Source organism: Pectinophora gossypiella, chromosome 7 (genome assembly GCF_024362695.1).
Source record: "Pectinophora gossypiella chromosome 7, ilPecGoss1.1, whole genome shotgun sequence".
Classification (NCBI taxonomy): Eukaryota; Metazoa; Arthropoda; class Insecta; order Lepidoptera; family Gelechiidae; genus Pectinophora; species Pectinophora gossypiella.
The window spans coordinates 15319498-15335475 of record NC_065410.1 but is presented as its reverse complement, the minus strand read 5'-3'; the positions used below and the strand labels follow the sequence as shown (position 1 = coordinate 15335475).

At 40.6% G+C, this 15978-nt stretch overlaps 3 protein-coding genes across 3 annotated transcripts in view; 2 read left to right on the top strand and 1 right to left on the bottom strand.

Annotated features, from left to right (window-relative positions):
- The window catches only part of LOC126368324 (dynein axonemal heavy chain 2), a 64402-nt gene extending 58441 nt beyond the window's left edge, over window positions 1–5961 (bottom strand). The window contains exons 1-7 of the mRNA XM_050012234.1: window positions 5805–5961; window positions 4953–5381; window positions 4281–4562; window positions 3200–3794; window positions 2916–3120; window positions 2452–2736; window positions 1947–2069 (exon numbers count right to left, since the gene is read on the bottom strand). Coding sequence (XP_049868191.1) covers window positions 1947–2069; window positions 2452–2736; window positions 2916–3120; window positions 3200–3794; window positions 4281–4562; window positions 4953–5381; window positions 5805–5961 — 2076 coding nt within the window. The remainder of the gene's footprint in view (window positions 1–1946; window positions 2070–2451; window positions 2737–2915; window positions 3121–3199; window positions 3795–4280; window positions 4563–4952; window positions 5382–5804) is intronic.
- LOC126368383 (neutral ceramidase) overlaps window positions 1–15978 on the top strand; it is a 354827-nt gene that overhangs the window by 247497 nt on the left and 91352 nt on the right. The gene's annotated exons all lie outside the window — the stretch shown is intronic.
- On the top strand, window positions 7266–15175 carry LOC126368323 (photoreceptor outer segment membrane glycoprotein 2-like). Its single transcript, XM_050012233.1, has 9 exons — window positions 7266–7399; window positions 7932–8126; window positions 8561–8770; window positions 9485–9577; window positions 9691–9791; window positions 11034–11133; window positions 12647–12787; window positions 13473–13601; window positions 15038–15175. Exons 2-9 carry the CDS (start codon window positions 7965–7967, stop codon window positions 15173–15175), a joined length of 1074 nt encoding a protein of 357 aa, XP_049868190.1. The 5' UTR covers window positions 7266–7399; window positions 7932–7964.

Below are 15978 nucleotides of genomic sequence, written 5' to 3'. Positions count from 1 at the left end.
GTATAAGGCGAGATTAGTAGCGCGCGGGTTTTCTCAAATATATGGCGTTGATTATGACGAGACCTTCTCACCCGTAGTACGTCACTCCACCTTACGATTATTATTTACATTAGCTTGCGAATTGGATTTAAATATTGAACATGTTGACGTCACGACTGCTTTTTTACATGGAGAACTTAAGGAAAGTATTTTTATGGAGCAGCCACTAGGTTTTAGTAATGATAACAGTAAAGTTTGCTTGTTAAATAAGAGTTTATATGGTTTGAAGCAGGCAAGTAGGGTTTGGAATACTAAAGTTAATAAATTTTTATGTAGTAATGGTTACAATCAAAGCAAATGTGAACCCTGCATATATACTAAAAAATGTGACAATAGCTTTACTGTAGTGGCTCTTTATGTAGATGACTTCTATATATTTTGGAATTGTCAAAAGGAAAAGGATACCTTATGTAACTTACTTAAATCAGAATTTAATTCTAAAGAATTGGGTACTTTAGAGAATTGTTTAGGAATTAAAGTTACTAGAGATGTAAAGCGAGGTATTATAACTTTGAATCAGTCTGATTATATTAGAAAATTACTGTGTCGCTTTGGAATGTCAAATTGTAAAAGTGTAACTAGTCCTATGTTAAATAATTGTAAGTTAGAGAAACCAAAGAATAGAAGTGAGTGTTTATCAGATGATGTGTATCCTTATAGAGAGCTGCTAGGTAGCCTTATGTATCTTTCTGTGTGTACAAGGCCCGATTTATCTTTTCCTTTGTCTCAGTTAAGTCAGTTTAGTACTTGTTTTACGAGGGATCATTGGCTTGCTGCAAAACGAATTCTACGCTATTTGAGCGGTACTATTAATTATAGTCTTGTATTCGTTAAGAGTGGAAATTTGGATATTTCTGTGTACGCGGATGCGGACTGGGCCAATGATGTCTCCGACCGTAGGTCTTACAGTGGCTTTGTTGTGAAAATAGGTAACTCCATTGTTAACTGGGAGTCACGCAAACAAAAGTGTGTAGCACTTTCAAGTTGTGAAGCTGAATACCTTGCTATAGGTGATTCTTGTAGAGAATTATGTTTTGTTAGGAATTTCATGAACGAAATTTTTGATAAACATGTTAATTGTACATTATATAACGACAATCAAAGTGCTCTTAAGTTATTAGATTTGCGTGAATATTGTCATAGAAGAACAAAACACATAGACCTTAGGTATCATTTTGTTAAGGATGTTATTAAGAATAGTAACGTTGTAACTAAGTATTTGCCAACGGAGCGGATGGTAGCAGATGTTTTAACTAAGCCTCTGAGTGGTCCTAAGCTTATGGGATTTCTTAAAGATCTTTGTATAAGAATGGTAACGCAATGAACCTTGTTTATTATGTTTGGTTTGGAAGATCTTTTTAAATAATATAGAGTTGTAAATCTGTGTATTTCAGTATTTAGTTTGGAACTAAATGTCTAATACTCTATTGTATATGTATCAAACATTGTGTAAAGGTTTGAGGAGGGGTGTTAAATATGGCAACCCTTTACCATAGTGTCAAACTAGGTGACGTTTTACTTCTCTCTATTATCTCTCTGCAATTATGTCTGCCGTTCATACATCGATAATCAATTTATATTCTCTCTCAATGTAATCGACCTCAGTGCAATTCCTTTTATATTTGTGACGTATTAACAACAAGTGTTTACAAAGACAATATAGTGTTCGTCTGTGAAGCCCTGCTGTTTTAATGTTTACACCCTCTGCCTACATCAACCAGCTTTTATAGAATCTAGGTTCGCATCTTCCAATCTACAGAAGAAATGACGTACATTTTCTGGGTGATTCTTTCAAGGTCAGAAGTATCTTTTAGTCTCCGGTCGATAATAAAGATGGGTGACTTATGCCCGTGTAACGTATAGGTACAAGCTGTTTATAAGAAACCGATATAGGAAGAGATACATACAGTCCAAAAGATCCAAAGCTCCCTGATAGCGACATCGATTGCTCCCATCAGTCTATTTGCGTGCATGATTACGTCTTCCGAGTTGCTGCACGGCATCAACCACACGGAAGCGTCGGTCATAACCTAAAAATCGTCAAAAAAGTAAATGTAATGAAATTCGGTCTCTGAACGCTTAAATACATGCGTTAGGCTTCGGCTTCGGGATATATGTTGATTCTGAGTACCTAAAAAAAGCAGTATTAACATTTGAAATTTGTGGGTATTGCGCAGTTTTATGTGCTCAAAAGTTTAATTGCAATATTCTTTTTAGGTTCCTTCAATGTAGCCGTGCAGCTGCTAGTTTCCCAGGTTTACCTATATCGTAAATACTTGGGATTGACCTTTCTTACTAGACGGACTATTAACATGATGGGTAACGAGCTGATCACCTGTCACCATACGGTTCACATTTCCCTTTGGACTTAGTGGCTCATTAGGGATTTCCTATAATATTGTGTACCATTACCCTTTTCAAATAAAGCAACCGATTCTTCCTCATACGTAAAATGACTGCTCTGCCAGCAAACGACGGTAGATCAGCTGGATGCTGACTCCGCGTCGTCACCATATCCTTCTTAGCTTCCTGCACCTCATCGCTGAACATTGCCCATACTTCTGCCGTCTTCCTCTTGAAAATTCGTTTTAGGTTCTTCCTCTTCGCATAGTTGTTCAACGAGAATAGAGCCACGACTGCTTCTTCGACGTGATTCACGTTTTCAAACACTGAATCAACTAAATTCTCTATTATGATCTGAAATTATAGTTCTAGTATTTGACAAGATTCTATTCACATAAATCGTGGTAGTATTTTATTTGTATAAGTACAGATTTTTAGGACCTTAATGACTTCGGAAGGCTTTTGTTTACCTATTTGTCTTAGCACTAGTCACAAACAGGAACCTACCATTCAGTAAATACAATAATGCTTACCTCTATGTCTTTTATCACGGTTCTGAAAGTCAATATGTCATCATACCATGACGGTGCTTGCACGTCTAGAATTGTACTGCTGACTCTCCTGATATTATTCAACGCATCGTGAAACATATGCTCAATTTGTTCACACTTATTTTCGAATTCTTCGCCGTGGGCACCACCAAATATTGGCTTCGGCACTTCTTCTAACTCGTCAATTCTAATAATAAAACTCATGAGTATATCGTTGTCTTTACATCTAATAGAGAATTTGAAAACAAAAGAAATTAAAAACTTACCTCCCAAAAATAATCATACAGTTACAAACATCAAGCATGTCGAAACATCTTTGTGTAAACGAATCGATATAATTAAATATAGACCCCGTATCGAGTTCCCAACTCGCTGGTTCGATTTCGTTATGTGCGTCGGCCATAACATCATAAACCTCTCTGTATTTCTTACAGCAATCAATGCACTTGCTGAATTCACCCATAGCTTTCTTAGTTTGACCCTCAAATAGTTCGTCCAGTTTAATGTACGTTCGACACAGGATAATAATTTGGTTACTCAGAGCTTTGAACAAATTGGTGATTCGGGCTTCTGAATTGTAGTACGGGGAATCTTTCCAAATAAATCTAAACAGATTTATAATTTGGGGAACATATTTTGGAATTTCATCAGGATCAATGACACATTCTAATACGGCGCAGGGTTGCTTAATAACTTGTAGGAATTCGATGTTTGCCTTTGCTTCCTTTATCTTTTGGATGACGTCCTCGCAAAGTGCTTGGAATTGGTGGATGAACGTGGAGTGTGTCGTCACCAAGATCTTTGTAATATGTTTCACGGCTGGATTCTTCAGTTGATGTAGTAAAGCGTTAAGATTTTCATCTGTGGATGAGTAAAAATCGTAAATTTTGACAAATTGATGGATTTCACAGAGTTCAAAATACAATTCTAGAGAGGAAAATTATGTAGGACGATTCATCATTATCAGCCCATTAACGTGCCCAGTGCTGGGGCACGGGCCTTCCCTATGGATGGATAGGGAGATCGGGCCTTAAACCATCACGCGAGCCCAGTGCTGATTGATGGTTATTAACGACTGCTAATGCAGCCGGGACCAACGGCTTAACGTGCCTTCCGAAGCACGGAGGAGCTCGAGATGAAAACTTTTTTTTTGTGGTCACCCATCCTATGACCGGCCTTTGCGAACGTTGCTTAACTTCAACAATCGTAGACCGAGCGCGTTTACCGCTGTGCCACCGAGCTCCTCATGTAGGACGATTAGCACCAATGAAACAGACAGTGGTGTGGATGACGTCGAAAAACGAAAACAGAGGTGTCTATCTTTGCAGTTTTACTTGCTAGACTTACGTCTATAAATCCAGAAGTCGTATTCATCACTGGGGCACAGTAGTTCTTTAGATGACGTCACTGAGGCCTGATCTTCCAGGCAAGATTTCATCTGATGAGTCCAGTACACCACCACGCCTTCTAATCTCTTCACCAGCTCGCGATCTGCACTAGCCATTTCATACGAGATGTTCTGGCCTTCACGAGGTATGTACAAGACGGTCAGACCGAGCATTTTATAATACATGTCTGTAAGCTTGGCTAGGAAGGTGTGGAGCTGCGTGCAGAATTCACTTTTAACACCTGCAAGAGGATTTAAGCTTAGTGGTTTATTTGTCAGATATATACAACTTACCTACGCTTTAGTATAAAGAATTATACTAGTTATAAAACAGATACTCTTCGACCTGCACCAATTCGTATCGGTGCCGAGCTGGATTTACCTCATACCCCCTCGCTGTGTCACACTTTCGTCGAAATGGCCGTAAACTGCTAAGAAGTAAGGGGGAACGCGCGTGAATTCTGTCTCGTTCGCACTTACTTGATCAGGCGGCACACAGTAATAATGCGATTTTTGTGACGATATTCCCGTCAGTAGAAATGGATGGATATTCTTTACTCCTACGGATAATTTACACTACAACCACACGAAGTATCATGATTTATTATCAACATTACAGTTACAATACTCACTATCCGGCCAAGTAGTGATCGCAAAGAAATAAGGCGCGTACACCATTTCCAGGATCGCAATCATGTTTGACTCGACGGAATCAACAAAGGTTCCGAACACTATATCTTCATGAAAAGTCTCCGCTTTGAAGACAAAATCGAGTTGCCTTATAAAATACGTTAAGTCGTATACAGGGGCAAGAGGAACGTCACTTGTGGCTTTAAGCTTATCTCCTCGGAAGTAAATACATAGTATAGGAGCTCTAGGTTCGAGAATCCAGTCCTCTATTCCTTGTTTAACGTCGTCAGTCCAGTCTTCGTCTCGTAAGTCGAAGAGTGTCGTTATCTGCATGATGAAAGTGATGAGTTTTTGTAGTTCCTCATCTTCGTAAACTGGTTTCTTTGGAAGAAGAGCTAGTTGCCTGGCGAGCTCGGCTAAGCGTTCTCTTTCTGTAAAATAACAAAGTAACAAATGTAAATCGAATGCATCTGCCAAGTTTTGAGAGAATGGTCTTTGTTAAATACCTAAATTGTGGAATAGTTGTTATGGTATGGTTGTGGATGTATATTATAAAGTTTATGTTGAAGTATACTTAATTCACAGTGGTGAATAGTAAGATAACAATACCTTCACATCATCATTAACAGCCACGCTCTTGTCGGTGTAGCATTCTCCATGCTACTTTTTAGGTAAAAAATAGGGCAGTGGTAATAATACCTTATAAATAATACATTTCATTACAATAGGTGATTCGGATTCTTCTCATTTTAATTGTAAAATATTTAGAAAGTTATCTTTAATATTTATAGTAGAGGATTAACGTAAACTTAATATAGGTTTTGTCATTTTAATTGCGGAACCATGTAAATTACCTCTGTCCTCCTCTGAATCATGACTGAGGTCATCACTCCACGCAACCTTCTCTCGCTTAGGAGTCTTCGGTTCCTCTTTTAGTTCCTCTTTCGGTTCCTCTTTTACTTCTACCTTTTCTTCCTGATCTTCCTCCTTTTTTTCTTCAGTTTCCTCCATCTTGGCGCCACTAACTAGCACTTAACACTTAGTTAACTTATTTCAGTTCCTAAAAAGAAAAATGTATTAAAATCTTTCTTATTCACTGACAGCGTATGTTTTCCATGACGGAAAACAAAAAACAGGCGTCAAAACATGTCAACGAATGTTTTGAAGGTTTTCCCGCCTTTAAGTATTTTTTCTTAATAACTGCTTGTGAGTTACAAAAAGTTTTATATTAAGATTATTCAAAAAAAACTGAGAAAAGAGTTTGTATTACGTTGTATTCACTTTAATTTGTAGTTTATTGATTCAACGTTGCTTGGCAGCGCACCCTTCCGAATCATACAGTAAGTAAGTAACACGAACCTCTGGTAAATGATGCAATGAATGAGCCAGACGAATATCATAGGATACCTATGACATTGACAAAACGGAGAAAGAGCCTCCTTCATGTTATGTAATTACTTTATAGGTACATCCTTAGGAAAGCAGGTATCTATTTTAGGGATTTAACAGGCGTTTTTTCTACGAAAGCATTAAACATAAACATAAACTGCCTATATACGTCCCACTGCTGGGCACAGGCCTCCCCTCAATCAACCGGAGGGGGTATGGAGCATACTCCACCACGCTGCTCCACTGCGGGTTGGTGAAGGTGTTTTTACGGCTAATAGCCGGGACCGACGGCTTAACGTGCCCTCCGAAAGCATTACTAATGAATATAATATGTACTATCTCTTTCATACCGATCTATTTCTAATTTCTATTATAATTAAAACCCTTTTAAATTGACGATTAAAACTAATGTCATTGTGACAAAATGTCACATCGGCATCCAAGTGAAAAACAAACTTTATTTTTATTTGTTTTGATAGAAAATCGATGTTATTGTTTGATTGGAATTTGCAAAAGGTAATGTAACTGTTATTTTTCATTGTCGTTTCATTTAGGTACTTATAGTAGTATAAAGAAATGAGTACCACATAGGCCGTTATACGTTTACCAAGGAAGGGAAGGAAGTCACCCTCATCGTGGTTGTAAAAGTCGATAAGGAAGCATCAAGGCCGTATCGCCTGGTGTGAAGAAAATAAAGTAGGTACCGTAAAAAAACTTGGGATTTTTAAAAATACTATTGTAAGTACCTACCTATCATCAAAAATCATAATAATATTTCATCCACACTACACTAGACAACTCCCCGCAAAGTATCTGTACTACCCTCAAACAACTGGATACTTAACAGAAAATAAGTATGTTTGCTGTTTGAGGGTAGTTGTCGTTCCATTTTTCTCTCCAAATGCAATCTATGTCTCGTATCGAACGGACGTGTTCCACTGTGCTCTTCGAAAACCCGAACTTTAAAAATAGCAAGTCTCGAAAAATGCATCGTATTTTGAGTTATTTATGTTATGTGTGGTGTGACTTCGGTGTGACCTTGTGGTGTAGTTCCTGCAAGGTACGTTTGAATAGTCAACTTTGCTACATCCCCGATACTTTCTTAACCTCTTTAAGAGAGAGAATGGTGTCAGCAGCAATTTTATTTGATTTATAAAAAAAAATAACTTTGATCTAAGGGCCGATTTACATTGGCACCATGACTGGCGCCGATAACTGACTTTACTGTTCAAACACGGTAAGTAGTCGACATAAGATGATAATTCCAGTAGGGCTAACATGCGCAACGTGATAAAATTTTGTCATTTTACTGATTCTGAAGATATAAATGTGTCGTTTTATCGCTTGGCGCTAATATGTGAACCCAAATAAGTCATGTCGTTCTGTCAAAATACGAACAAAATCACGTGTCACGCATGTTAGGGAAAAAAACAAACTTATCGACTTCGACAAAATGTATTGAATCGATCGATAATTTTATCACTTCACGCATGTTACCTCCGCAGGTCAGCAATGACTTGACGGAGAACTGCCGTTAATGTGCAATGCAAATCAGCCTCATTGTCCTTGTGTTTTTCTTCGTGATATTGCAGGGAGGCAGCTAGCATGGCCAACAATATGGTCCCATGGCTTGGGGAGTGTTCACGTTCACAAAGGACGGCAGGCAGCGGCTGGCCGGCGTGCTGCGAGCGCTGCTGATCGCACAACTCGTCGTCTCGCTCTGCATGGTCATCTTCTGCTACAACACTTCCATGAAGGTGCTGGTGCTGCTCAAACATATTCACAAGGTAACTTAGACGAGATCGGTTTTAATTTGATTTGTATCGTGAGGATCATTAAACAGGTGTTGGCGATAGGTCGTTTCGTCAAGGATCGTTAATCTTGCCAACGTGGAAGGCTGAAAGAGGATGTAGGAGCAACAAGACATGGCGTTAAACTCTGCCATTTTTAGTGACATGCTGTTAGGTTAGGTTAGAATGACGGAATGCATTCAGTTCAGCTGATTATCATTCCTGGTATGTCGTAGACCGGGTGAGAGCCTTGAGCGCTCCCCATTTGTCCGGCTAAGTAGTTAATGCCATCTGCGGCAAATCTACAATAAGTCACGTAAAAAAAAAAATGGTATGTCGTATACGGTGACTGTCCCAAGACACCCAAAGCGAGATGCTCTTCGTCCATAGTTCTGTGATAAAAACAGGTTATCATTAATCACTTTTCCCAGGTGACAGTGTACCTGCTGTACGGGCTAATTCTGCTGCAAGCTTACTGCATGAAGCTGCACTACACGAGCGGGCTGCGGCTCATGTCGTGGTTCCTGCGGTGCCCGCACTGGCGGCGCGTGATGCTGGCCAGCCGCGTGTGGATGTTCAGCGGTAGCTGCGTCGCGCTCAACGGCATGCTCGTCTACGCAGCCTGCCGGACCACGCTCAAGGTAACCGCTGTTATTTCACTGCCCTTATTTCTACTACTGGGGGTTAACACTGAAGCAATATCGGTATTTGGCGTTTGTTGACATCGCGCACTTATCATCATCAGCCGTACGACGCCCACTGCTAGGTATAGGCCTCCCCCAAGGATCTCCACGACGATCGGTCCTGCGCTGCCCGCATTCAGCGGCTTCCCGCGACCTTCACCAGATCGTCGGTCCACCTTGTAGCGGGCCTACCCACTGAGCGTCGTCCGACACGTGGTTGCCATTCTAGTTTATTTATTTCTAATTAATTTATCTTACATGCAGTTTTCACTAGAACGGTTGGCTCGACAATTGTAGACCGCGATATGGCTCACCACCTATCACGTTAGTCTAGCAGAAAGCACGATAGGTGTGGGTACATAGTTCATCCTGCAATGGATGTAGGTACCTCAAACTGTTAGGTAGGCTTCTGATGTATTGTGGATAGGGTGAACTGAAGTCTAGTCCTGTGTACGTTCAAGGTAACCGTTGTATGCGTTTAATTAATTCTCAGTTCTTTTCACCCACTGTTGGATAAAAAGCATCTTTTTTGAGTTGATATCACGTGGTTTCAGGATTTGTGCCCGGTTAATGGCAATAGTCTCGTCCTGTTACATAGGGCTTAAACGTAGCTGGCGAGAAATGGGTTATTCTACTATACATACTGATATCTCTGTCTGTTTCATTTTACAGGCACTAATGAAAGAACTCTCATCGTCGCTACGCATTGGAATCGCCCAATATCTGACAGAACCGACGTGGAAAAAGTTGCTCGATACAATGCAGGTAACTTCTTCTCTCGTGTAGGTTGTTCCCACGGATGTAATTTGTTTGTAATTTGTAGATTCCGACGACCCGTTTAAAAGCTAAAGCTTGATACTAACTGTTTGTCGTTCTAGATAGAGCTGGGTTGCTGCGGAGCTGACAAACCGAGCGACTGGCACGAGATACCCTGGATAAACATGGACTTTCTCAACGAGAAATCGGACCTTGTCATGAAGTAAGTAGTACCTGTAGATCAAATCAAATATTCTTTATTGCGATACATTTTAAAACATAGACATAACTGGCAGTCTTTTGCTGACCTACTATTTTTATACAGTTATTATTAAAAAAAAAAGTTATTTAATCTGATCTGGGTGTTTCACTGTGGAGCAGTAGGTACAGTGGACGTATCCTCTGTACTCCTTAGTAGAATAAAGAATAATATTACGTGTAGAACGGCAACTCCGCCGCGCAACAATTCGCATCGGGCGTCGTGCTAGACTTACGGTCACGAGCATCAATATACACTTTAGTACCATGTCACATTAACTTTTTTGACAAATTGAACTGTAAGTCTCACTAAATGTCAAATATGTTAGTGCGACAGAGTCCTAAAGTGGGTACATTATATTGCTCAGGACTGTACATCATCCCTTATTTTAGTAACTTTAGTCTAAATAGCCGTAAGCCGCTAAGGAGTAAGAAGGAGCGCGCGCTGTCTCTCTCGTACTTACGTGTTAAGCGGCACACGGTAAGAATGAGATTTTCGTATGGAGTATCCAGTGTGTTCTTACTTTCTGTACAGACGCTACTGTGACGTATGACGTGGTTTTAGTGACATCAGGGTGTTAAAAACGCCACATCGAAACAATTCCTCCAAAAAAAGCAATATTGCAATTTGACATTTGCGCATATAAACGTAAGTGCGCAATGCACACAAATGTCAACTAGCAATATTGCTTTTTTTTGGAGGAATTCGTTCGATTTGGCTTTTTACCAGATCGTCGGTCCACCTTGTAGCGGGCCTACCCACTGAGCGTCGTCCGACACGTGGTCGCCATTCCAGAACCCTTCCGCCCCAGCGGCCATCGGTTCTCCTCGCTATGTGTCCTGCCCACTGCCACTTCAGCTTTGCAATTCTCCGAGCTATGTCGGTGACTTTAGTTCTCCTGCTACATTGCTAAGGTCGCGGGAAGCCGTTGGATGCGGGTAGCGCGGGACCGATCGTCGTGGAGATCCTTGGGGGAGGCCTATGCCCAGCAGTGGGCGTCGTACGGCTGGTGATGATGGCTTTTTTAACCGCCCTGCTCATTATTTTGAGTTAATATCAAGGCAAATTTTTCATCGTAAAAGTAAATAATTGAAAAATAAATTTGTGAAGGAAAATTCCACTTGATATCAAGTCAGAGTCATGATCTGAATCATCCCTTAAAGATTTTGTTACAATGTTTTTCCTGTATTTTTCCTTGTCTTCCAGACTGGCGGGTTCAGACGGTAAAGTTCTCCCTCCAGTGTCCCCGTACTCGTGTTGTACACCGCGTGTGCTGGCTGCCTGCTACCATGATCCTTTGCAACAGGTCGGTGCTTTCATTATGTGATTCTTTTGGTCTAAGTAGTGTCAGTACTCAATATACTAGATAGATGTCGCCGGCGTTTTAATGACGTTACATAGATCGACATAATTTCACATGGACAGGAGGACGACCTTGTGGTGTAATGTAAATGGTTAACAAGCTCGTCTTGGCTTATTTATTTATTTATAGGAAAACCAACAGCTACATCAAATAGTATAAACATAAATATAAATCACAAAAGAGCCAATTATAGGTTTCCACAGATAGACTTCGGTATATGTTGGTCATACAGCAACAATAGATAGTAAAATAAACTAGGTGCCTATACAAACATAACAAACACATTTCACGAAAAAATCAACTAGTCGCCCACAATGCCCGGGATAGAAATCTGCAAGCAGAAAAATGCCTGCGATCACGTAATTACAACGCACGATACTCCTAACCAACTAATATCTTTTTGCCAATTTCCGCTTCACTGATGGTATACTACAGTTGAAGATATCAATATCAAGATCTTTTATTATCTTGACAAGAGCTGCGATTTCAAGTTCCGCCCGATTCAGAATTTCTTTCGATTAACTTTTCTCTTTGGTGTTTTTATTGTTATGTTTTATTTTACAAATTATAAAACAAATAAAACAATATTAACAACCACTGAATTCGACATTATCATCTCCCTAGTGTTATGTTTACGGGGTCCGCTTACCTAACCTGAAGACTTGACAGGTCAGGTTTTGTACAGAAGCGATTTTTTACTGAATTTGACTTTATGAGTTTGAATTCATGTAGAGATTTGTGTCCGCGTAATGGAATAGGTCGCTCCTTATATGATACTATTGTATAGGACAAACACAGTTGTCGAGGAGCGGGTTTATATACTTTTTCTACTCCTCTACTTTAATCTGGCATTTAAATAACCAAAAAGTCTAATATAAGTACATACATAATTAAACTCTTTGAAAAAGTGTACGCTCTATGGCCTATAAAAGCATTGTTTACAAAGTGTAACTGTACTATAATGTCGCCAAAAAAGCATTGTTGTTGTTTTTTTTTTTTGACCTGGAAACTGGCACCTTTACTTTGTTTGGTGCCATAGATATACTATAAAAAAAAGTATACATTTGCCGCCATTTTCCCGCGCGTTGGAAAATAAATTGGAAAATTTTTGTTTCATTTAAAATTACGTCGTCGTAGAAAAAGTATTGTATGCAACGTTGTATAACTAGGTCAAAAAATGCTCGTGGCGTCTCTTATTGCGATGTTCGCCAAGGCTCACATCGCAACTCACGCCACTCGCATTTTTTGACCCTTCTTATACAACTGTTGCATAAAATACTATTATGATGTCGGCGCTCGATGCAAAATAGTGCGGGGCGGAGAGTTATTGTTCTGTACATAATTATTCTTTATTCTATGCTCTAAGCCTGGCGGGCCCTTTCCTGCATCAGCGATTCCAGATTTTGAAAGGATAAGTCTTCCAATGAAATGTAATGTTGAGTGCATGCAGTCGGAGTGGCGCGAGATGTGGTCGGGCGGGTCCCCGCTGCTGTCGGCGTCGCTGCACACGCGCGGCTGCGTGGAGGCCGTGCGCGCGCCGCTCACCAAGGCGCTTCTGGCGCTGCAGCTGCTCAGCATGCTCGTCGTGCTGCTGCAGGTACGCTCGATTGCCAATCCACCAGAGGGGTTAAAAAGCAATTTATCTAAAAATCAATATTACTTTTTTAGATGAATTGCTTCGAGGTTACAGCACACCCCGGACACTTCATACAAAACACCTCGTTTTACACAGACACTACACATTGACGTTATCGTACACGCGCAGCTGTGTGTGTGACGTCTGACGCCATACGATTGAAGAGTAAAGTAAGACCGAGGGGAGTGAAGTAAGCCTAGTTCTACTATTATAAGTACGAAAATGTTAAAGCAATTCTATGTTCCAATGGTTAGGAATTCGGCTCACGACCTGTAGATACCAGTTAGATTCCCGGTTTGATGAGGATATTGCACGTTGAATCAGCAGATTGCCCGCAAAATAAGATGATTTTGTACTTCAACGTGCAGCGTGGTGGAGTAAGCTTCATTCTTCGGTTAATTAAGGAGAGGTATGCTCAGCTCTGGCTTATCCAGAGGACTGGTGTCCCACGTGCGTGTGGTTTCTTCTCTACTCCCGCGACGGGGAGACATCCTTGGGGCTGTGCCCCCTTAATGTGGCCGCACTCGCCGCCCGTAAAAACGGGCGTGGCACGGGGTTTGGGACACGGCGGGCAGGAACGCCCCTCCGTGAGCCCGATAGGTGTCCCAAAGGACGAATATAGGATTTTTATACTTTCCTCTTTCAGATCATAATAGTGATCCTGTCGCAACTCCTGCGCACGAGCGCGCGTGACGCGGTGCTGAGCGGCGACTGCGACGGTGACGGCGACGCGTGCCTCATAGGACACGTCACGAGGACCGAGAGGATGCAGCCGGTTAGTAGACACATTAAATAGATGGGAAACAATCACTTCTTAAACTCTCGTCAAATACTTCAAGCATGCTCGCCAGTTTAGTGTAGTCTTGACCTGGATTTTCTTTAAAACACCTGGATCTGATCGCAGTATGGCAGTGGTGTGTCAGGAACCCTTATATCCCTTTCAATTATATGTCCCACATATGTATAAAACATTAAATTACTTAGTCACATAACGTAACATCCCGCCCTGAAGAGATGGACAGAGTCGTTTACAGGGTATTAGTGACATCGTAACGAATACTGAGGGGGATGATTCAGACCATGATTCTGAGTTAATATCAAGTGGAATTTTCATATCAAGTGGAATTTTCCGTCGAAAATATTTGATAGATGATGCCTGAACATCTTCAATTTGGTAAACACACACATACACATTCAAAACCGTGTTGGAAACGGTATTGAAAGTAATCAAACGAACGAGTTATTTATTCAGCCGACGATGTCGCAAATAAAGCAAATAGCAGTCTTTATTTTAGCGTTAGGAAGCAAATTGTGCTCGACTGACCTACTAACATTGACGTTTATGTAATGTTTATTTAAACAGTGGATATTATTAGTACAATAATATACACAATCAGTTATTTCTTTGAGACTTCTCTCATAATTGGGTGTAAAAAAATAATATATAAACTACATAAGAATAGAATAGACATCGTTTATTATAAAAAAGACAAGACAATAACATAACTTAAAAATGTTCACAAAACAATTACAAATAGCATAGAGGATGTTCATTACAATGATCATAAGGTGGTGGTGGACGTCCTGAGATAAAAGGGCCTCACTCAGCACAAGTCGCGGCGTAAACTACGACGCTGGTATTAAATTATGTGGATTACCTATTTCTATAAAACAATTGTTGCTTGACATTTGGATCACATTATGTATAGAATTATGTTGCTACCTATATCGCTTCTCTTTATTTTGATCAGAATAATAATGGGTGTAACAAAAAAGTCATCATTTATACCCCAAAAACAAAGATAAAAGATGCATGATAATTATGTCTGTTATCCATGAAATAAGAAGGTTAAACGAAGGAAAATCTGTACAGCGCCACGAGAGGGGATCCAGCTTTTATTTTAACTAATATCTCGACCCTGATTTCGCTTGTGTACAATTCTGTAGTTATACTTGTACGTATTTTACCCTGTAATCTTCTTGGTCAAATGCAGTGGTACTCGAGATCATCTCGATCATACATGGACAGACTTCCTGATCTAAAATATACAAACTCTGTTCTGAGGGCGCTGTGATCGTAATTCTAGTAACGGTTGTGATAGAAAAAGGTAGTTCTTTCTTTTACCGCAAGATGGCGTTTTTGATCCTTACTTACTTATCGAAATGTACGTGTCTGTGTGTATATGTAATGTGTATGTGTTGGTTCTCCAGGAGCCGGTGGCGGGCCCCAGCGGGCTGGGCGGCGCGGCGTCGGTGGCGCTGGCGCTGCAGCGGGGGGCGGCGGGGCGGGGGGGCGCGGGCCGGCGGCGCGGCCTGCGGGCGCACACCAGCTACCCTTATCTATCTTAGCGGTAAGTTATACTATGTGAATGTTCTGGAAATATATACCTATTTAGCGGCGAGGGAGAGCTGCATCCAAAGGATGTATTCGGGGTACTGAAATGAGCATAGTATCCCGCTAGCAACAAGTTCGTAGTGTGATTAGGGATCGACGATCCAACGGGTAGAAGTTGTATTATGCGTCGCGCTGTACTAACTTCGTTATCGCGTGCTGGACCTGCATTGAACTACATGCGCGCCATCTGTTGACTATCGGCGGAATTAGTTGGTCAACTAGTTGGGTCCGCCATACTTACTTACTCCATGCACTTTGCCGACGGGGCATGTTTTTCTCATATTTTCTCCTAATGTAAATATTATCCTAGTTTTATTAAATTTAATTCATAAGATTAGTGATTATCTTCTAAGATATGAATGCAGGGCCCTGTGCCGAGGTTTTTCTTGCAGCTTCTTTTCCCCGGCTATACAGGTTGTGAGAAGCTGCAGTAGTTTTAGACGGATGAGACGTTCGTTATGTAAAAAATGACGATTCAAAGTGTAACTGTGTTACCTACTGAATAAAAATATTGTTGAATTTGAATTTAATACAGTCCGCTTATTATTAGAACTTGAAGGAGCTTTTTTACGTGGACTAGCCTTTGTCTGCTTGAGTTGGCGAAGTTCATTAAGGACGGGTTTCCAGCGGATATATGCGGAATCGAGTGATTTCAATGTGGGAAAAAGTGAGAGAAAAGACGCTCTGTCACTCTCCGCTCGTCTCGTTGGTTTGATCAATGGACTTTAATTTTGACTTTTTGATTATAATTATAATA